Raw genomic sequence first — 24,356 nt, 5'->3', positions numbered from 1 at the left:
CACCGAAATCATAAAGCTTTGAATCTGTACTTATCAGTCTCAACCACTGGTTTCCAATTTTTTGGATCACAGACCTCTGTCAACCCTCTGAATTTCTCACAGAGCACTCTGTGCTCTTATCATAAATTGTGTAATTAAGGCAAGATGGTTCCACAGACCAGCTGCAGCTGAGTTACCATGGCTTTGCGACCACCAGCAGTTCACAGACCAGAGTTTAACCGCCACCCAAATCCTGTTTCAGAGCATCGTGTCTAGCATTTCTGAATTTCTTGACAAAAAGAGAACATTTCTAAAGGTATCTATGGACTTCAGTAGCCCAGGTCTTTTTATTTAAATGTCCTCAGTCTTCTGGAGCCCTAGTGCAAAAATTACTGTTAATTAATAGATAAGACTTGTGTAGTGGGGCTGGCAGGAGCTTTGCAAAATTTTATCCTAAATATCTATGCTGGAACATGCAGGGAAACTTCCTTTTGTTTTCAGTTAGGATTAATTATTCTTAAATGTAGACATGCTGGCTGCTCCTGAAGACGCACAAACAAAAAGAAAACACCTCATAAATCTTTTTATCCTGTTTTCTGTCAATAGCTGTTACCATGTTATCAGAAAGACTGTCTGAGATACGCTGACTGATGCAAATGAAACCTCAACTCCATTAATCTCCAGCAAACAACACACTGCTGCTAAGAAGCATGGCACAAGACACAGGACAGACATATGAAGTGCTAAGCCAGGTATAAGCCATCTCAAGGCTGCAGCAGTCACCACTATAGCTCGAAGTCCCAAGAGCCCATTTAAGCCCTACTAATCCTCTTAAGGCCACTGCCCGAAGGGTGAAGCCCTGCACAAAATCTCCACAACACAGGCACTTTGACATGCCTCCACCTGGCCTCTGCCGCTTGGGTACCCATACTGTGCAGTCACCTCCCCCGGTCTCTTCCTCCCATCTTCTGGGGAAACTGCACATGAACCTCTTCCAGGGGCAAGTTAAGCCTCCCTGCCTGTCCTCCACTTTGGCTGCTGGTGTAAGTAAATGCTCCAAATCCTCTGATATTATGAATGAAATGCAGGAGATTTAGAATTTTTGGTCTTTTATCTTAATTTTTGTGACATGATCTAATTACAGATATTCAGTGGTGCCCTCTAAATTACCAGTAGAAATGAATACTGAAAGATGACCCTTGTCTTCCATGATTCCCTCCCCTCTTCCCTCACTACCCTCCTTATGCCCTTTTCAGCATGTCTGTCCAGACTATGCTTTTGACGTATGAAGCCTTCTTTAAATACACAGTAAGTAATACATGGTACCAGATGTACCCATGATAAACCATTTACTAGAGGAAAGGAAAAAAGTGATATAAAGGAAATGCACTGAATGTATTTTAAAGGAAAAGAAAATTTTGGGAGACTGGTCTCACCAGAATTTGAAAGGAAATAGCTTTTCTGTGGGAAAAGATGACATCAGATTGCATGCTTATGCTTATGTCTTGAAGTTTCCTATAGATAGCTCCCATTTTCCTCAGAGTTGCTTGTTTCATACACAATTACTTGCCCAAGATAGCTGTTCAAGAAACATAGCACAAAGAGCCTCTTCTGTTCAAATAAATGTCAGTAACACTAAGTGTGCATAACCCAGTTGGGGTCACTCAGGGTGTTTTGCACTGCTAACGCCACACTACGTCCTGCTAATTGGGAGACTGCAAAACAGGGGGAGTGCAACCAGCTGCCTGGCTCTACCCAATTCTGTCGTACTTTATGCAAAAGCCATAAACTGACTTTTTCATTTCTTCCAAGTTGCCTATTGTGACATTTATAAACAGGAACCTGGCAGCATGTCAATGGTGCAAACTGATTTCCTTTTCTAAATACAATTTAAAAAAGCAAATAAACAAGGTTATGCCTGCTAATGAAACATTATATGCCATGCTGGAGCTAGTTTTTCTCAAATGTATTCTCTAGAGCAGATGGAACACCAATAAACACAAAACAACAAACCCTTTTATAAAAAGCATGTTTGTCAGAAAATACATTCTCCATAGAACTTTGTCTAAGGAAAAACTGGCTTATATCTGTAATGTTATCTTGGGGACCCAATTATGGTCCCATTAGATTGCTGTAAACAAGGGAGCTTGCCATGAATTTCAAATGGAGAAGTGCTAGTAAGAAACTTGAAAAGGAAGAAAAGAGATTTGCCAGTATACTTACTAGGTGTAATTCCTAGAGGCCTCAGTTGAAATCAAGGCCTTATTGTGCTAAAACGTGTATAGACACATACTTGCCCACAAGCCTTAGAGTCCAGAGACAAAGCAAGGAAAGGGGAAGGAAGAAAAAGAGAGAAAGTGATTTGTGTAGCCAAAAATCAAGACTCAATGGAAGGGCTTTTTTCTCCCAGGCCAGTATCTTATTCATTATTTTGCACTCTTTCTCTGCATCTAATACTTACATATGAATTCATAAAGCCAGAAAACTTTAATAAATAAAAAAATGAAAAAAAAAAAAAAAAGAGAATTATAAGCTCTACTCTGAGTTTTTTCCAGCACTATCGTTTCATTTCTGTAAGTCAGATAGAATGCATGTACAAAGTGGGTACTCAAAGAACCTTCTCAAAGTAGGTGCATGTCAACTTTTGCAGGACAAGCAATTAGACATCCAAAAGCAGCTGCCAGATCTGGAGGCCAGTCAGAGGGTAGTTGAAAACCTGGCTTTCCTTTCTTTGTTGTAAAGAGTTTTGGTTTTATCCATCATGAAACAGAAAGCTGCAGGGAGAGAGAGGCAATCCTCCAGGAATTGCTTTAAACAGCCTTGATACTTGCTAACTGAAGGCACTGGGCTTTTCAACATTATGCAAACCATTCATAATCTGTTAATAGCAAACTCACAGAGACAGCACTTTGGCACTTAAATTTGTTATATTTTATTTAAAGCTTCTTTGAAATTCTCATCATTGATTTCACTGGCATAAGTTATTGGCATCATGCATGAGTTACAGCAATGGCTGCTTGACCGCATTCAATGACCAGAACACTTTTTAGACAGAGCAGTTAGTAAAGGAGAGCATAGATGGTAGCAACAAAACAGCCAGTGATTTTCCATTCAGGCAGTTTCAAGCAGAAAACCAGCAGGCTTAACTTTTCTGCTAAGAAGTCAAGTGGAAATGCTGCTACCCTGGTAATAAAATGCATTTCCTAAATATCCTTTTAACCCCAACCCACTGCAACAACAATGTTGGGCCAGGCTGGCTAGCAATACATGGGGACTAAAACAAAATGCTGGGAACTGTTGAAGAGTCAAGGCCAACTGTAATCTCAGAAAGCACCCAGGCAGACCATTTGCTACATACAAGGGATCATAGGTCAAAGCAATGGAGCGGGTTGACAACTGAACTGGTAGGAAAATAGTTTTGGTCAGTGAAGATCATACAAGGAAGCATACCAAAGCGTCAAGCTGGCATCAAGTTAATTCACCAGACTTCCTGGGAAGTGATCACAAAGCTAAGCATGCGGTTTCATAGCATTCACAATTGCTTCAATCAATTGTAGGTTGATGTTTTGGGAGAGGCAGAGCTAGGTTAGTCTAATCTTGGACTGTAAGAACTCAGGAGAATTAGGTTCATCAGTTGGAACCATTCAGACAAAATTAATAATCTTTGTAGCCATAGAGTTTAAAATGTTAAGGTTTGGAAAACAATCAGACTGTCTACATACAAGGCAAAAAGGTTAAATACACTTCTAGCTAAGAAAAGTTCACTTCCAGTGAGTACAGCAAAGGCTACAGGCAAACAGGTATTACAAGAAAATGTTCTCCGAATCCTCAAAGATGCTTCTGACATTCTGCAGTTTAAGGAGAGACACACTGGCCTTGTCCGTCTCTGCCTTTCAGCAGATTTCAGCAAGTGGCAGACAGGCAGGAAAAAACACTATCGAGACTAGGAGAACAAACATGCTTGGACGAAAAAGAAACCAATAGCAGTCCCCCTGCCAGCAACAGAATTGACCATCCATTGATGAAGGCATATGAACTTTGGTCTTGAAGAACAGCTTGCTGGGGATCGCTGAAAGAAAAGCTACTGTTAACAGAAATAAATCAAGTAATCAAGCTGATGTGGAGTTGGGACATACAGTTTCACAGTGAGTGGGAAAACAGAAGAGATCAGAAACATAACTACTTTGGGCTCCAAAGGTGTTCTGCAGGGTCAAGCACACTCAGGAACTGCATAGCCGTTCCTTTTCCACGTTGCATGACTTGGAGCAAATTACTTTGCATTCTTCTGCTTTACATCTAAAAGAGGATGAGTATCTTCAACAACTACAGAGTGCTGGGAACTGACAAGAGAATAGCTTTTGGAGACAACACAGTATACCTAGGAAGGTAATATAATACAGCAGTGACAGAGCAGAAGAGTCTCTTTGGTAAGAGAACAACCGCATGGGGCTTCAGAGTAGCATGCATTGGAATTTCAACCTCACAGATATGACAAGAGATCATAACAAAGATCATAGAATCAACTAGGTTGGTAAAGACCTTTAAGATCATCAAGTCCAACCATTACCCCAGGACTGCCAAGACCACCACTAAACCATGTCACTAAGGGCCTCATCTACATGGTTTTTGAGCACTTCCAGGGATGGTGATTCCACCACTTCCCTAGGCAGCCTGTTCCAGTATCTGACTACCCTCTCTGTGAAGGAATTTTTGCTAATATCCAGTCTAAACCTCCCCTGGTGCAGCTTGAGGCCGTTACCTCTTGTCCTATCTCGTGTTACTTAGGAGAAGAAACTGACCCTCACTCCTTTCAGTAGTTGTAAAGAGCAATAAGGTCCCCGCTGAGCCTTCTCTTCTTTGGACTAAACACCCCCAGCTGAGCCATTAATGAAACAAGGCAGGCATGCATCCTTGAGGAGCACCCTAGCTGCACATGGAGAACAGTTATTCTCAGTGCTCTGCTCCACATAGCAGCTTTTGCCCACAAAGTGGATGTCAGTGGGATGGCTACAACCAAAGCAACTTGATACCTGAAGGTTGAGGGACAGAGGAGAGGATCGGGAATGCCAACCTGGCGCAAGCAGCACCACAATTCTGTTCTCAAAAGCAGCTAGCTAATAGGGTATCAGTGTTAAAGGAGAACATATTCTTGAACACAATAACAACACTGCTCTTTTTAAACCCACCTAACTTACAGTTAGGTTGGAAGTTATTATAACACAAGACTCAAAATACAGCTGCTGTGGAGTCCAGGAATTGCTGTCTGGTTTTTCTTCACTAGAAGATGATCATGGAAAGGACTGTGTTTCGGAAATCCATTAGATCACACTGTCTAAGCACAAGGAAATAGGTTTTCTAGTAAGATAGTGCTCTCAAGGCGATTCTGTGCATGTTTTAGCCTGTCTGCCAGTTCTCTAGAAAAATTACAGTGGCAATGGCTGGTCATAAACAGTATTTTAAAGATTTAAGCTGAAGATAGCTGTTAAATAGCATAACCTTCAGTATTCCTGGTGATATATAGGAAAAGGCAGTGCAATCCCCGTGTGATATTCTGAAAGCCACTTCCCAAACATCTCGTAACTGAATGATTGAACTCATTTCAAATACTTGGCACAGATTGTCAGATTGGAGATCAAAGGCTAAAAGCCAGTGCTGTTTGTGACTCAGTGCAAGGTCTCCTTCAAAATGTGGGGCATCACCTCACATTTCTGTGAAAGAGTTTGCAAAGCTGAATCCAGTGAGTCTGGATTGCTAGAGCTGGCCCAGAATTTTGCCCAAAGTTTCACACTTTCAGAAGATCCAAGCAAGGAAACTGACGAGTTTGTCTGGATTTACAAATTGTGTGCCATGTAGTAAGACCAGAAATTTTAATCCTCCCAGATTTATTGGGTATTGGCAGGGATGAGTATGTAAGTTTAGCATTCTGAGAAAAGCGAGTCAGCAGAGAAAAACAAAGAAAGACAGAAAGCGAGAAGCAAGAGAGAAAGCAAGAAGGAGACAGAGAGAATGAAAAGAGAGAGAGATGTAAACTAAATGGGGTTGAAAGCAAAAAATATGAATAAAGATTTGTGTGATAACAGAGAATATTCTTTGTTGTTCTTTTAGCTGATTTGCTTTAAGGCAGAAATATGATAGCCTGAATTTTAATAAGATATGGTAAAGAGTCAGTGATGTAGGGAGTCCAAAATGATTATTCTTCCTTCAAAAAGGACAGACAGCGTACTACCCTACAATACTCGGTCTGTCTCTTCTTACAGTAAACATTGCTAATGCTCCTGGAGAGGGGCTGACCTTGCCAGCCAATTACATTATGCTAATTTGTCTGTTACTATAACTCCTACAGAGGCATTCACAGCTCAAAGTAGGACAGAGATTTATATTGTCTCTTCCAAGCTGCAGACTATGGACGTTAATCTCTCTCTCTCTTTCCTTCCACTTACAACTCTACATGGCAATCTACATACAGTGCCACTGCACATTCAAATGGTTATTGCCAGCTTTATTCAACTTAAAAGACAAGCCATGGTCTTACCTTGCCCTTCTAAATAACTGTCACTCTATCTAAGAAAGCATTATGCTTTAGTAACAGCTGTTTTGCCTTATGAAACATATGGCTTTATCATTATGCTTTTGAAAACACCACAGGAATGGTATGTCACTTGCTTAGAGTGCTACTTCCATGCCACTATTATCAAGCGAACAACATCATAGGAAAGGAACGGGCAATAGTTTTCCTGTGTTAACTCATTGTATTACAAAAATTACCTATTATTTTAAAGCAAACAAAAAACCATCCCAGCTGAAGAGATTCCAAATGTAAAATTAAGATGTAAAAAAATTTGGGAGTTATGTGCACTGACAGTATTACTCACTTAGACAGGATCAGAACAGTTGGTCTATCAACAGGACATGTAAGCAGGAATTAGGCGTGCTTGGGCATGCAAGCAACTTGTACAGTCCATATTGTATTCGATTGAATTAAAACTCATCATGAGATGTGGCTTCTTCCAACTGCTGGAAAGATCAGAAGCTTCCCTAACATCTTGCAGTTGAGACATGATAAACAGAGTATCAAAAACAGTTGAGTATTGAGTCACAGCAGTTTATAATAAAACTTACTGTCCATCAAGTAAACCACAATAATGACCTTTACATGCTTTTTTTACCTCCTTCCATAATATTTAGGGCAAGCTAAGAGTATAGGCATGGCCAGTTGCATGTCAGAGGAGATAAAAAAGAAGCTAACTTGTTAGGCTACTTGAACTCAGATGTGTTCATCTAGGGCCAGGCTAAATTAAAGCTACGTATTTTGGCAAACAAAGTTCTGGCTGTAGTTTTGAAACTGATTTCAACATCAAACTGATGGAGAAACTGACATAAGAATGCAGAGAAGTTTTCAAAGTGTTAAAAAGACAGGGAGTTACAGGTCAGCAGGAAAACCAAGAACAACTCAAGAACGTGGCTATGAGGTGGTCTTCAGAAATTTCCCATTGGCTTTAAAAATAATTCCACTGAGATGTTTGTAGAAAAGAAAGAAAAAATAATATTTAATCCAGTTTATGCTCTAGCATCAGTATCATCAAGAAAACCACCCAAGCTTTACTGCAAAACCTTCTGAACACACTAGTATCTCTAGGTAGTATTCCAGTACTTCACATATAACTTCAAAAATTTTACACCTGTGTCTTTATGGCAGTTAAACACAGGGTCACACCAGAAATCCCCCATCACACTGAAACGTTAGTGTTTTATTACCTATTAACAGTGAGAGGGCACACACAGAAGTCCACACAAATCCGTATCGCTGACTTTACAGTTTCCAGCAGATCATGTTGCACTACTGCCTGCAGTGAATGCCCTGAGCCATGGTCTGACTTTTAAGAAGGTGCTTAAGCACATGATGCACAGAGGTCAAGAAAGCCAATGAAGAGCAAGAACTGGTGAAACTCCTGTGACAGCTTGAGGTATGGCCCTCACGTGTCTGGTCAGCCCCTTTCCATGGGTTACGATTCCCCCCATGCAGGCTGGTTGAAAGGTAACACTTGCCTGGTGGGCACATATGTCGCTATGAGGGTTCTAGTATTTTGCAAACTGCTGGCAGATGTACAATAAACCCACACTGACCTTCTTTCTAACAGCAAGCAGCAACCAAAGACATAATAAGATGCCCTGGGCATAGGACGCATAAGAAAACAAGCTGATTCCTCCTGCAACTATTTCCTACCAGTGAGACCTAATGCACCAGGACAAAACTAAAAAGACCTCGGAGGAGATTAATACAGGATGTTTCACGGCGAATGTAGGGACTGCATCTGAAAGTGATATAAGACAAGGGAGGGAATGGAAAGATATCCTAAGATGCTCTGCTGTTAGCGAATTGAGGCATAACCTTTGTTAGCCTAGTCAGACACCACAGGCAATTATGAAACCAGCTTTCAATACTAACTTCTTACAGCGCCCAGTGCTTTCAATCCCAGAAGGAAACTGAGAGCAACCTTTAGCCTAAGGTGACTCTTTCAAATAAACGAATAGCAAGGTCAAAAAGAAAAGAGTCTATGTCATGGAGGCAACGAGTTTGTATGTGGCACCGGTCAGATCTGCCAGCATACAAGTCAAAGATTTCCCCATGAAATCAGATTCGCTTCTTTTTCTGTACACTAAAGCTTAGAAGAAAGGAATTAAAAATTCAGTAAGGTATAGCCTGCCATTCAGAAGTTTCTTATCCTGTCAAAAACAACAGTAACATTTTCTTTTTTGACTTCAATTTCATATCTGTAACTCCAGTTCTTCACTAGAAAAAGAAGAAGAAAAGCTGATTACAAATGCATGTCCAGTCTTTCCAATGTATCAAATAGCTTGTGTGATAATAGTATTTTTCATAAGCCACAAAACAGTGTGAGAAGACTAAAATGTACATACAACAAAAATGAAATCAACTGATTAAGATACCACTCAGTACATAGCATACAAAAACTAATAAAATATAGAATTATATTGCATCACCTACATTTTCTCTTCAGGAATCAGAACTGGCTCTTCATGAAGCCAGTTAATTTCCTGGCAATGATCAACATATGATATATTTCTGAAGTCTCCAAAATTTAATTTTCTACTCATTTTCCAGTTAATGAACAAAACTGCTCTTCCTGCATAATTAACTTAGCTATATACTCCTACATGAACAGTCTATACAAGGTTATATCTGTACTACCTATATGACAAAGTTTCATCTATGACTTTGCTATGCATGGGTGGGGAAATCACACTGCAGACTCCAACATCTGCAGCAAAACTGACCTCATACCAGAGGTGACCTAAGATTACCTCATTTACATAAAGATACCCTCTGTTTTAAACATTTTCAAATGATTTAGTAAAAGAAGAACATAGTATGAAAATACGATGAAGCATAAGCTTTCCAGTCAGTTGAGTGGGTTTACATGAGCAGATTTGGTCCCTTTGTGAAGTTTTTAGAATTTCTCCACTGAAAGTATAACTTCTGATTATCTCTTTTTTTTTTTTTTTTTTTAAACTATTACTGGCAGAGGCTTATCTGCTGACAGGCGAGGAAAAGGAGAATTTAAAATTACCAGAGTACCACATTGCTTTACATCCCAAAAGGAAGAAGGGTGTCTATCTGGCACAGCTCTTGGAAGTTGAAGTGACAAGGATCTGACCCAGACAATTCTGTACAGGCAGCACTTTAGTTTCCTTAGGTGCTCAGCTCTTTCACACTGTATTAACAGTCTCTGAATGCATCAACTCTGGAACAAGCAGAGGGTTTTTTATTTTCTTGGAAAACATGCTGTGGTATTAGGTCAGTAATTTAATCTTGTTGGCAATATAATAGTTATGGTATAATCCCTCACGTTATAAAAGTAATTGCCATAATCATAACCTACATTCAATTATTTATTTTCCTACAGTGCAGCTGCAGCGGTTTTCCACTCCCAACCTGTCGTCCTATCGATGAGGACACAAGAAGGTGCAGAAAGCAGAGCTCAACAAACACTATTCCAGCCCATCCCTCTCTCTTGCCTAATAGCAAGTGACTCCCCATCCCAGTTAATAAAGAGCTCCTTGTCCCTCCATTATGCACTGTAATCTTTAAAAGATTACATTCTCATTTGGGAATGAGCCAAGAGCCAGTGGGAAATTCTCTAGTAAATTGGATAGGGAGACAACAATATGAAGGGCAGCTGGATGGGAGCACATTTTTTTCAGGGCATTCCTATTCCTGAGGCCCTCCGGCATTGTTAGAAGTCCTGCAGTCTCAGCTCTTTTCACTGCTTCTGTTGTCAGGATAACGCTATTCAAGAAGGGGATACAGATTAGCTGTTTTGAAGATGGAATGTGAGGAAATGAATATTGAAAAGTAGTAAGAAAAGAAGGGGAAAGCCCAATTATATTTTTAAGTCTTACCACCTTACATAAAAACAAGTGAAGAGCATTTTGTTTTAAAACACTGTATGAAGTGCATCAACTACAATAGTAAAATATGGGGGGTTTCTTCCCTGACTATCTTTAGCAGACAATTTGAGTGCTCCATCACTAAAAGTATATTAAGAAGCATTTTGAAAGGAACATTTCCCTCCCTGCCTCTTTCCCCTTGCCTACACCTTCTGACAGATGCCTGTGCTCCACAGAACCTACCTTCCACCCCACCCTACCTGTGATCCAGGATAGAGAAAACGAAAACAACACAGGACAGGAAGCCCTATCCCATTTTATCCCTGCGTATGGAAAGATGTAAGTGAATGAGAAAGGCAACTGGATTTCTGTTGTGGATTTGTTGTTGGGTTTTTTGGTTTGTTGTTTTGTTTTTTGTTTTGGAGGGTGGGGGGATTGTTTGTTTGTTTGTTCTGGGGTGGGGATTTTTTTTTTTTTAGTTATAGGTTATTTTACATATATGTATGCAAAAACGCATACTTTCAGCATTCTTTAAAAGTACTTTCTCAAGAAGTCACAAAATTTTATGTATCCAAAAGACTGAATAGGTACCTCAGGTTTATTTGGTCAGTAATGGTATACTTACACTACCATCTTAGTGCACATTTTGTCTAGAAAATACAGAAATTTCATTTTAAAAAAGAAAGGAAAAAGCTGTAACAGATATCTTAAAAAAAAAAAAAAAGTAACATCTTCTTAATTCCTCCAGAAAAATAATTTTTTACCATAACATGAAGTTCCAATCATTATTCCTTTCCATGTAACATAATTGTTATTTATTTGGAGAAAGTAAAAAGATAGTTGTCACAGCAGGGTATCAGATGGATTTTCCCCTGAAATTACTGTTCATCCAACTACAACTTTGTGCAGGACTCCAGTAACAATAGTTACCTATAGTCCACAGGAGGCAGTAATTAAAATACATTAAAATAGAGGATTGTTTGCAATTTAAAATCTTTGTGTCGGGAAGTCCTGATTCAGCAAACTATCTCTATTCAGCAAACCCCTACACACATGCTTGAAGTTAACCACATGTTTAAGAGCTATTGAAGTACATGGACTTTGGTCCCATTTCAGAAAATCAGTTATATACACATTTAAGTGGCTGAGATGGATGAAGCAAAGAAAAGAAATTGGGATAAGAGAATTGTACCTGAAAAACATCCAGCCAAACAATAATCCACAAAATAAGAACTTATGTGCAGAGGTGTAACACGCTTAATAGTTTTCCTGGTTTTCCGGAAACATATATGGTGGCATTTACACTCGCATGAGTTTACAGTATTGGAACAAAAAAATAGCATATGTGGTAGAGAACTATGGTAACTTTGTCATTAGAGAAACAGGCCTTACATAGACGTTCACATCCCAAGTAACATACACATAGATCTCAGAGATAAGAGTGTGATGAGAGAAATATTATTTTATGAAGACCACTGCAAGCAGAAACAGCAGCATGCAGGGTCACTCTGCCTCTTTTTAGGGAAAAACTATTCTAATACCCAGCATCAACAGAGCACCTTCATGTCTCCTCTTGTCTTCTACAGTCACATCCCTTGACATCTCAATTTAACATTAAGCAGACAAAGTATATTTCCTTGTGTTGGGGGATAGGGAGAAAAGAAAATTAAACTTTCCACACTGCTCTATCTCTGCTCAACCAATTCTGCTACCAAGTACATCACAGGAGTATTTTAATACCCCACTTCTCAGAAATCAAAGAACGGCCCTTTTATTGTCTGCCTCATGTGAGTGCTGTTCTTTCTTTCATTTATCTTTCTCTCTCACTTGTACAGCCTCATGCTAGCTCCCCCTCAGTTTTCTTCATGTCAAGGTAATGCTACTTTTCCTCCTCTTCTTCTGTGTGAATTTTCCTTTCCATTTCCCCCACCAAGTCTGACCTGGGGTAGGAATAAGTCCTTTATATAAGTAAAATGCTTATCGAAAAGTGATGTGGCATGGAAGTAAAGCACCTCCATCATCCCACACACTACACTTGCAAGCTACACAGCTTAGAGTTTAAGATTGTACCTTAATGTTTTTTACTGCACTTCATTTTGTGGATGTCTTTTATTTAGAAGGGGAATTTCTAACCTTTAATAAGAAATACTGGAGCAAGCTACAACTAATGAAAAGGGAGAACACAAGGCTTACATGACAAGCCAACAAATTTTCTTAAGCACTACATTGTACGTCTTTACTGAGACCCACAGAAAAAAAAAAAGATCAGCAAAACCTTCAGAAAACAAATTTCCAAATAAAAAACAGAATAAAATCAAAAGGGGCAGTAGTCATTTTCCAGAATTCCAAAGACAGAAAAAAAAGATACTTTTCCTATACCCATTAAGCACATTTCTCCATCAAGAAGATTCCGCTTATTAATGGTATGCCACAAATGATCATTAGACAGGAAAAACGGGTCAGGGCAAGGATAACAAAGATGAAAAGAAAACTGCTGGGAGTTCACCTCTGCTGTTTATTTTGAGGCACGCTTAAGATTCAAGTCAGACTATTCTATTCTAATTGTATTCAAAGATTTAGTTCTCTAAAGAACATAAACAAAACTAGCAAGGGCCATCAGCCAGAATAAAGCTTTCCTCATAATCATAGAGTAAGGTCAGCTTTTGTGTGTTCTTTTATATGATAATATCAACTCCTCTGTGTTGACTTTTCAATTTTTAAAAAAGGAGAAAGTAAAGTTTTTTAAGACTAATGGCCTATTTCTGCAGGAACAGCCTTTTAGCATGCTCACACGTTTTCTAGCTTCTTTTGGCTTTACTTTCCTTATCAAGTATTTTAAAGCTTTTACACCTAATCTAGGTTAGCGTGCTATGGTTAGCAGCTTGTATCCATCGAAAGGCAAGGCAATAATCCATCTGGGTTTAGGGCATTTCCATAGAACTGATGCAGAGCTGTGTCAATTTTAATGTCATGCTATGGAGAGTGCATGCAGCTCTCTCCACTTTAGAGGATTAAAAGTGACCTCTCTTACCAAAATCAATAAGGGCAGCTTGCTGTGACTAATAGGTTGTAGAAATTCAAAAGAGACGGTTTGTAACACTGAGTTCATTCTCTCTGTCTCTCTCCCCACCCAGCCCCAGACTGGCTGGCAGAGCTGCACTTTGACATGAACACTCACATGGCGAACTGATGTCTGTTCCCTTCCCAGGGACCAGATCGAGCCACACATGGTTTACTCATATTTCAGGGAAGAAAGCAAGCTGATATTTATTTGATAAGAATGGATATGGCAATTTCTGTAGAGAAGCATGTGACAGAGCAACTAGAATAAGTTAAAATGTACTTTTATCTTTTTCTTCCAAGTACGGTTTTTAAAAGGCCCTCCTTTTACATATTATCAGGACATTAACAAGTACCCAGATACTTGATATCACTTCACGACCATGGGGTTTTTTTCTAGTCTCTGAGCAAAGGCTTTTCTCCCTTCAGATGTTTGCATAGTTGTAATAGGCTAAAAATTTAAATTCCATTACAGTCAATGGAACTGCTCCAGAGATGTATGAAGCTATACATCCAACTCCAGCATTCATTAACTGCCATGGCATGTGCTCAGTTGTTCTGGCTTCTTTCTTTCTCCCCTATTCCTTTTGTTACTCCGAAGTACTTCGGATTTAACAGTCAAGTTTGGGGGCTTTTAGAAATACAGTAATTTTGCAAAGTACTAGAAACGAGTCATGCGACAGAGCACACACAACTGGTGTAAAACAAGTTTTCAGTTTTTCAGTTTCATATTTTGTAAGACTAAAGAATACCAGCAACTCAGATCAGGATCTCCTGCCTTATGGTGAAAATACCCTTCTTCTCCTGGATATCTCTAATTTCCAATTTATTTTGGTTGAGGTACAAATTAAAAACCCTTACCCACAGTTCCTAGCTTGTGGATATTTTCTCCACATAACAATCACCATCATTGTCTTTATGCCAAAAAAACAAGACTTGCCTTGGGGAAGCAAAGGAGAAAAGGGGCTGAAGTGGTGGGAGGAACCCAACTGTAAAGGTTTAGGAGTCCCTATGGAGGTTTATAAATAGACGACTGCCATGTGCAAAATGTGAAAGAAATTCAGTCAGCATAAGAGCTGTTGCTGTTTTGAAATCTAACTACGTCCATTTAAGCAGTAGACAGACTCATAAACAAACAATAAATCAAGAAATTATTAGCATTTGAATTTTGGCAAGATAATAAAATGAGTAGGGGTATAATCAGCAAATAATAGGAAAGATCTGCAAGTGAACCCACCAATTAATGATAAATAGGACTTGGCACAGAATAACCTCACCAATGTGGATCTCATTAGATGGCCATGGAACCTGTTCCTGCAGCAGCTCTCTCCAAGTGAGGGAAAGGTGAGGTAACCAACATGTCAGCTCACCCACCCCCTTGCAGCTCTCAGGGTCTGGGATTGTAACCACCTGGGCCAAAATGACAACCTTATGCTGCCATGAAGGCCATGCCATGGCTCTCCAGGCTTTAACCGACAGCTTTCCTTGTCTCAGCTTTTGGATCTTTGCTCTGCAATTCCATCACAACAAAGGTGACTGAAAACACGCAGGATCACTCACTCCGGAGAGTGAGAATCCCTTGCTCCTCTGTTCACCTTGCTTTATTAACAACACCTCTTAAAGAGGAGAATGCCCCCAAGCAAGCAGTATCACTTAAACAGATAAATAGTTCATACACCAGGCGGGGGGAATGGAGAGGGGGAAGAGACCCTGCCTTATTAGACTAGAAACAGACACACCATATTAATACAAAGAATCAGCATATGGTTCTAATAGGCTTTCTTAAAATGATTTATCAGCTGTGATTAAGCCCTCGACCAGCATGTCTATCTTCATAAATAAAAGTGCACCTTGCTCTGAAATATATCAGCAGTATCTGATTACCTACCTAACCATATAGGCTTCAGTCCACTCTGGGGAGCAAAGAGCTCGTGTTTTATAGCAGAGCATATGCTCTAAAGAGATTGCCAAGATTTAGGGACTTTACTTAAGAGAGAGACTTATAAAAATGCCACTACAGAGAAGGTTTGTCTCTTCATCATGTGCCATCCAGTCCATGCTGCTGAAATCTGAACTGGTAACAAGAAAGCTGTGCCATTGAAAACATTCATAGGAAGACCAAGGCAAAATGCTCAACTATGCCATGGGGTTGTGAAAGAAATGTCAGAATGCCGTCAGGCAGGCCTCCTTTTTTGGGGGAAGCCAAAATATACACAGTATAACAAAACACCAAACATTACAAGAGGGTGACTCAACTTCTTTGGGACAGAGATAATAAGAAGCAGAAGGAAAGTGGACTGTCCTGACTGAGCTCTGCAGGATGATTCATCACCCGGAATTCTGAAGAACATGGAAGGATTATGGTTAGGGAGGTTTAGCTCAATCAGAAATGTATGCCTTCAAGAATTGACTTTCTGCATGATTTAGGCACTTATTGCTGAAAAAACATTCAGGTCTCTCAGACTGAGGATCTAAACCCATAAATCCATTCAAAGACAGTCCATTGCTAAAGAAGATAAGACAGACCTGCCTGCCAGCAGAAGATAAGATGATGTACCAGCAGTAACGAGCCTAGGTTAAAGCCTATTCCTCTGAATATTTTTGCAAGGTCATGATATGAACTCTGTTGTCTTGCTAGCTTTTCTGCACCGTTAGGCAGAAAGCATCCCTTTTGTAACACAGTTCAGTGTGGCAACTAAAGTGTCTGGACATAGATAAATGCTCAAAACAGGACTCTCAAAGCCAGGAGGCGAAAGTGCCAACTGCGGAATTGCTATATAAAATACAACATGCCACCACAATGTGTACCATGAGAGCTCCGCAAGTTAAGAAAAGCAGTTAAAATCTAGCAAGCCTACCCATCTGGAGAGAGGAGGAGAGCATTCTTCCTGTCTTTAGCAACACTGAACAACAGCTGATAAATCTTTAACACACATGGTTTGCGGGATGCCCTATGCGGAGACCAAGGAGATATGGAATCAATCCGAGGCTCTGCCACAGACTTCCTGTGCAATTTTCAGCACGTCACTTGAGCCCAGATCCTTTATGGTAGCTCACCAATTCACTCCTGCTTTATTTCAGTGAGAGCAAGGCACCAAAATGCCTTTGAAGGTGTCTATCAATCTTTTGGGGCAACACTGCTTAAATTATTTAGGAACCAAAAGAGACGGAAAGCTGCTTGCTTGGCAGAATGGTGGAGAGGATCCAGCTCCCCTGCAATTCTTGCTCCACGTCTGTGATTCCTTCAAGAGTGTGGTGTCTCACTACAAAGGAGATTTGGAAAATAATGTTCCCTGGAACCTGGTTTTCCTTAGAAAATAAGCGACAAAACATTTTCCTTCTCCATAGGAATGCTGCAGAAGCTGATTATGAAGGAAAAAGGGGGGGTTATAAACCAACAGTGAGCCCATAAAGCAGATCAATAGCCTGATGCAATTACTGCATATAAAAACTCAGAATAACCCACTGGAAAAACTCTAATACAGAGTTATAATGTATTCTTACAGTACTTGAATGCATAACACATAGAAAGTGCTATGCTGTGAAGATGCTCACATCTTCACAGATACAGATGTTATACTTTGTATAGGAACTATTCTGAAATCTTTGAATGTGGGGTGATATTTTGGAATGTGATCTTAAGAGTTTTGAGCAATCACCTTGACAACAGCTTAACTGGTTGATAAAGTAACAGCTTGAAGTTGTTACAATGCCTACAACCACAGTACCCTGGCCCTTATGCACTAGATTAATATAAATCACTCCTAGTCTTAATTTGCATCTGTTACAATATACCATATAAGATACTCAATCTCAGTGGGAGAATAAGAAGTCAGAGGGACCTTTGACTTGAAAAAATATGGACTTTCTTACATCAGATTTAGACAAATGCAGGGAGATTGCATATATGTGTATTTATGATTGCATAATTAAAAAAAATAAATATTAAGCATTTAAACATAGGTCTTTGCTCTTTTCTGCTGTACAGTCTCAGTCAATGGGTCAAAAGTGCACCAGGAACAGGCTTATGAGTTTGTTCATTTATATTACTTCACTAGTGAAATTCAGATGTTTCAGAGCACTTGCCTCTGAAATGTCTACCAGCACACTATTCTTCTCCATAACCCCACCTGAGTTTCAGAATATTCACAAGGGAAAACTGGAGCTAACTTGATTGCTGTAGAGGCAAGGCACACACTCAGAAGTCATACTGTTCTACACCAGTACACTGTAGCATTGACACCACCTCCCCCAAGACCATGTTTAAAAGGAAATCAATCTGCAGGTCTCCCATCCTGCATTACTAGAAAACTGGACAAAAAATGTATATGTATTCTTGAAGCAGGGCCCTGTGCTGCATGTTAATCATGTGAGGGGGGGAAAGAGTCAGGTGAGTGCACTCCTTAGGAAGGGAGCTGGTTTTCATAAATGGACAGTGTTTAATTTTATATCCATCAGCCTTGCCAACCACCAAAATGAACTCTCCATCCCTGTTCTTCTCTTTCATCAATAGAGTGTATTGCCAACATTACTCTATAGCCTATTACTATTACAAGCCTCTACAATCCAAACACTTGTGCAATATGCTTTATCAACATACAGGTATCTTTTTCTTTTCCTAGATGGGTAGCATATCGCCCTTTCCTGTTCAAGAGTCCCATTTACTGCACTGCTACTGTATTGTCAGTGATTAATGTAAGCATGAACCTTCTGCTTTAATGGAATGATGGACCAGATTAAAACAAGATATGAAGTGTTTTCTGATACCGAACCAACATAGCTCTTGCAACTTCTCCTTCTTGGAAAGTCAGAAGATTTCAAAATGGCACCTTCTGCAAAAGAGCAGCATGTCTCCCAGCGCCTGCTTCTCCCCCCGTTGACATGACTGAATAGTATCAGCCCCCTTTTTGGTTGGTTAATTTAAAATAAGCCTCTGAAAAACAGCAGCAAACCCTGCCAAGTTTGTGCAACATAAGAAATGTTTATGGGGCATTCTTATTCCATCACATTTAGGGGAACTGATTTGGTACTTACTTTCTATCATCTCCTTGTTGCAATGTAAGAGGTTTCCTTTTTAAGAAATACTTAAATTAAGTAAAACCCATCATGGTTTTTCCTGCATACTTTTCAGAAGACAGAAGGGAAAACCTGTGGGACAGGTATACATTGCATAAAATTTAAACAGGTGCAGAAATGAAGTCAAATTTTTCACCAAACTACACTGCTCAAGAGACAGATTCTATCATTTCCAACTTGCCTTGAATTAGATCATCTTACCCATACTCATAGGCTACAGCACAGAGCTATGACTTTCAGAAAATATTTGCAAGAATTCTCTCCTGGAGGTCAGAGAGTCACTGCGTTCAGCACAAATTTATACCTTTCAAATACGCATCAGACTGTAGCATCATCCCTTGTTTAACACAACTAAACTGGATATTCAGGCTGAACTTATTCAACCACCAAATGCTTTGTATTTGTTTTTCTTCTATTTCTTTACTGGACTACTTCAATTTGCCTATGCTTTTCTAGCAGTGAGGTGCCTGCAGTGTGATAGCATACTTCAAACAGGAATATTAAGCCACGCAGAGGAATTGCTGGCCATGAACTTCCTGAACTGACACTGAACAACCCACATAAAGCATTGAGAATAGCTGTTTCCCTGACCCATTTGCACAGTTTACATGTTATCTTGCAGCATTGAACACTGGTTAGAAGACTTCAAAGCTGCAGGGTAAGTCTTAGAAAGTAATGTATCTAATTCTAGCATAAGCAGAATCTGATGAGAAAATGCCTTATGTTTAAAATACTCAACACACTGTTTCAGGGTGCTCTAAGCACTATGCCGAGCATATTTCCACTCTTTCTCATTTCATGCAGGGGGGTCAGGCTAGATGCATTTTAGTGAAGCAGGTCCCATTAGTTATGGGATCCCAACCCTTCCCATCTTTGACATTATCCTCTCAGCCCCAATACTCAAAACAAGATGCAACAGCAGGGCCTATCCAGTAGCAGCAAAGGCCATGTGTTTGCATTTATAACTGACTACAAATGCTTTGGATACTTAATGCTCCCAGCAGTGTAAACCTAAAACCTGCAACTAGTAGGCTAAGATGGTCATCTGATCTGGCAGCACTACCTGCCTTGACTTGGGCTGCAAATTGTGTCTAGGGCCAAGCTGTCAGTTGCTGCTTGCCTCAAGTTCCTAAAAGCTTTAATATTTACACCTTTCCAAGTAGAAATATAGTATAGGTATGCTTTTACCTGTGCTAATTTTGGTGGTGAATTTGGCAGGTAGGACGCTTGTGTCAGGAAGAGTGCCATCAAGAGGATGTAAAAAGCCTCTTTCTCACATGCTTATCAGTATGCTTGTTGCTGATCTATAGCATCCTTTGCTTTCAAGGAGTAGGCCTTTCTCAAGCTGTTGAGAAAGCTGCAAGTATGCAGCTAATATTTGATGGCATAGGCAACAGAGGAGCCAAACAAACTGACAATCTTGCTTCCATTTTTAACTTTACTTTTCTCATTTCTATTCAGATTCTGGAAGTCATCAGCATTACTACTACTTGAGTCCACTCAGTCCTCAAGCAAAGGCTAACCCACGTATACTTTAAGAGATGGTCCTTGACACATGAATTTACAGTCATAGGACATATCAAGTATGAGAGGTAGAAAGAGACACTACTCCCACTTTACACATGAGCAACTATGGCATAAAGTTGTTCAGCAATTTGTTTCTGGATAAGTAGCTGCGATATTAATGCAAGTGCTTTCCTCTCAATACTACCTTCACAAAAAAAGGTATGCACAGTGTTCCTGAATCTGTGCACTCAGTGCTTCACAGTTAATTTGGAATGTCACCAGTTCACATAACCAGCTTAATCACAGCAAGTTCTCATGGATTATCCATGAGCTCCTGCTCAGAAGAAAAAAAAAAAAAAAAAAAAAAATGAACAAAAGAAATAATGCAGCCAATTAAATTTTATCCTTTGAATTTTCAAATGATGACTCAAGGAGGGAAAAGAATAAGAAAAAGAAAGTGTTTTTCTGTTAGAAGATTTCAGTGTCAAGCTGTGTGCTAAGCCACAGCGATAGACAAAAATAAACAAAAGTATTTCTTTCGGAGTCCTGAGAAATTAACACGATCAAAAATATTTTTGGATGACTTTTCTGAGCCATGAGTAAGATTTCCATGCAGCTAGTCTTAGTCTGCAAGGCTTGGTAGGTCCAGTAGGTCCAGTAGGCTAAAGCTACATTGCACTCATATTCTAGGGACAGGCTGTTAGAAGCATTTTGCTAGCAATAGCTGCAGTCTGAGGAGTCCCTTTCTGTTGTGGCCTTTGTCTCTTGCATTTACGTAAAGCCCTACTGGGGCCCGCTTCAGATTCCTATCTGACAGTCAGTTGGCAATGTAAGAATGAACATACAGCAGACTAATTGGAAACACAAAGCAAATGTTACAGGTTAGTCAGCTAGTGGGAGTTTTTCTTCTTTTTCCACCCCCTCCTTTTTTTTTTTTTTTGATTTTTATGATTTCCCTCACCGTCATCACTCATTTGCTCTGCGGAGATCACCAATGGCAGCTGCAGGGGCTGGTAGTAGAAGGGCAGAACAAGACTTCCAGAGGCTGTTAAACAACTGGAATTATCAGGAAACTTGATGCCTTTGTCTAGGTTTTAATCAGATTATACAGCTACCACTTGTAAACTGAAATGGACTCTGCAACATCAAGAATTGCAATCTGTGGCTAACTAACTGCATAAAAGTCTACATCAGTAGATTCCTCCTCACCTCCCACTTGTGCAACATAAACACCATGCACAAAGAACTGCTCAGGAATCCTCTAATTTGCAAAGAAGTAGCAGCGTACTGAAATGTTCCCCTTGACTCTGGCGAAGACTCCCACTGTAGCACATAAGACACAAGTTTTAACAAGTTAAATCCAAAATTAGACACATTTATCCCATTACACAGCTGTTTCCTAACATTCGTCCTGCACACAAAGCTGTGAGGGCAGTTAGGGCTATTTTCCCAATTCCTGAACAAAACTCTCACATTTGTGACAAATTCCTGTGGACTCTCACATTTGGACACTCCTTTCCTTTGCTCAGCACACCATGTTGCTGTTTCTCTCCTCTTCTCCTCTACCTTTTCCAGTCTCTTTTCTTATGAGCCACAAATAAACCATCCCTGGACTCCGTTCCCTATAAAGCCAAAGCCAAACCACTCCTAGACTCCCTTCCCATCTTCTTTTTAGAAGCCTAGCATCCCATTCTGTACCTCAGCAACCAGCTTTACCTCTTTTTTTTCCAAAAAGCCCTCTTGGCCTTTACTTTTCAGGTCTCAAGATCTCTAAATGCTGCTACCTCCAGATTTCATAAGCCCCAGCAGCACACATGCCTCACATGTATGAATTTTGAGTTGGATAGCAATCGCCAACAGGCAAAGAAAATGACACAATACAGCAGCTATAAGAAATACGACCTAGAGAGGAAGCCCTTGCAATTGGAAGCACAGACACTCTGAAAGGCAAAATAATGCTGATGCAAGCTAAGGAAAAGTCCCTTCTGGATCAGCACCATAGCTGCTTTGTGGCAGGCTTTCCCTATTTCTAGTCTGTGGTCCCGGTTAACGTTCAAATTAGACAAATAGAGATTACCGTGAGAACTGAGCCAAATAACACACTGTTCAATAACTGGGGAACTCCTATGGCAGGGGACACACTACACAAGAATTTCCAAGAGCCACAGAAATGGGAGAGAGGAAAACAGAAACACAAAGGGAACGTTGTGAAGGTGAGGCATTGGGCAGGTTGCTGGAGGGCTGCAGGGAGCAATATGCTGATGTAGGAGGTTGCACATTACTCGTGTTTAAGTCCTCAAAAGCAACCAGAACTTTGCATCTTATTTGAAAAGTTAAAATTTCATGCATTACCTCTTGCTGGCCTCTGTAGTGCATTAAGCTCTTTTACAATTCCTTGAAAATTTTAACAGCTCTTTAGGATCCCTCAAAACACTCTAACAACCTTTGGGCATGAGAGTACACTTAATTCCACACAAATATATCATTCAACCAAAACTTACAAATACTGAAACTACAAGAATACTAATTGGGCATGGGATACATTATCTACTAGGTATTACAAGTTAAAGTTTCTCCCTTCAACATAAATACTTTATGAGAAATACCCAAACAGTAACGATGACAAATAAATCCAGGGCCCCATCATGTTGCAGAGGAAAGAGCAAAACTTTTTTTTCTTTTTTTCCTAAGTAAATGCTCCTTCATAATCCACATTTCCCTATAATGCGTGTGAGCAAGTTTACTATCCTCACTTCAAAGATGATATAATTTTCCCAAGCCTCTCCCTTAAGAGGTGTGTGGCTTGTGTTATAGTTTACTTAAAAGCAGACACTTGGAATCAAACCCTGGCAAACACAGTTACACACTTTTCGAAATCTAATGCTGGGATTTTGCTGGTTTTGGGGTTTTATTTTTGTCAACTGTTTCAATAGTTTAAAAAGCATGTCACAACGTATAGTGCCACCTAGTTTCTAACCAAAGGTTACTACCAGGTAGCAGAGCTCAATTTGCTTTCACACATTGTCCTTCAATGTTTCAAGGAAACAAAACAGGAGGAAGGGTTCAGTGTGCTCAAACTCACCCTTTTGTTGTTCTCTTCTTCTTGTGCCTTCCTAAACTCGTGTTCTAGGGAGCAATCGATGTCGTTGAAGAGGCCCACTTCCTCACAGTTCTTCAGAAAGCGTGTTGGTGTGGGAGTCTGATCTGAGAATATGACAAGAAATTATCATTGGTATTTAATACTAAAAGGAGACAGTTAATTGCTTTCCAGGGAAAGAGAGGTTCTAGCTAACCTCTCCATGCCTTCCCACGCCCACCACACCATCATTAAAAACAAACCACACAGCACCGAATTTTGACACAATGCACTGCAGACAGCCGGTGCTTGCCAGCAGTGTCCGAAAACAGGCAGCACTGTTCATCACTCAACCAGAAAGACAACAGGCCAGGTTTTCACCAGGCGCATAACACAAGTGCATAACCTTAAAGTGTGCAAGTCGTCATCATAATTGCTTATATACCTCCAATAATAGGTCCATGCAAAACAATGCACAGTGCATATCATAAAGCAACGCACACGCAACTGATGCAGATATGTATTAGTTAACACCTTCAAGTGCTTGGAAACCACCTCAAACATACACATTCTTTGCAAAACACAAAGTTAGCCACAGTAAGAAATTCTGCTTCTAACACAATTTTTGAAGGAGTGAAATGACATTTAGAAAACCTATGAAATGTTAAACTTTGACCACAAAGAAGCATCCTTATGTGTTTTATACCTAAAAGTGTTGATAATATATATAAGCCAAGAGATTTGGAGTCAAAATATTTTTAATGCATGCCTTCATCTCTAGGAATTTTTTGCCCTCTCAGAAGTAATTTGGGGAAGGACAGGATTCTCTGATGCAGGAGGGACTCAAGAAAGTACAAGGTTTTCAGCCACCTTTTCCAAAACTTGTAAGACAGATGAGCTAACCTGCCCTGTGGATTGTAGTTTCAGTGAAGACCTTGGTCCTTCTTCAGGAAGTGAAACATCAAGCCCAAACTTGAGAACCAAGAACTCCCGAAATGTCAGCTCTGAGGCACCTCCATTCATTCTCAGGCAAGTTCTTAACTGTTCCACCTCACCTTCCCCATCTCCCCCTCAAAATTACAATACAGAACCATATTAGCAGAAGCAGGGGAGAGTCCAAATGGTCCTATCAGCTTTAGACACATTTTAAAAAAGTATAATAAAAAAAATCCTTTCTTACATGTTGATTTCCTTCTCCCAAGCCCCCATTCCAGCTCAAGCTGCTTTGTGCCTAATTTTATGGAAAGAC

The 24,356-nt window shown here is 39.9% G+C and overlaps 1 protein-coding gene across 1 annotated transcript in view; it reads right to left on the bottom strand.

The window, feature by feature from the left end:
• The window catches only part of CREB5 (cAMP responsive element binding protein 5), a 214,908-nt gene that overhangs the window by 179,156 nt on the left and 11,396 nt on the right, over nt 1-24,356 (bottom strand). Inside the window, exon 3 of the mRNA XM_030505067.1 lies at nt 23,114-23,235. Coding sequence (XP_030360927.1) covers nt 23,114-23,235 — 122 coding nt within the window. The remainder of the gene's footprint in view (nt 1-23,113; nt 23,236-24,356) is intronic.

This window comes from Strigops habroptila, chromosome 1, assembly GCF_004027225.2.
Source record: "Strigops habroptila isolate Jane chromosome 1, bStrHab1.2.pri, whole genome shotgun sequence".
NCBI classification, from domain to species: Eukaryota; Metazoa; Chordata; class Aves; order Psittaciformes; family Psittacidae; genus Strigops; species Strigops habroptila.
The sequence above is the reverse complement of the archived record's forward strand: the minus strand, read 5'-3'. Positions and strand labels throughout refer to the sequence as shown.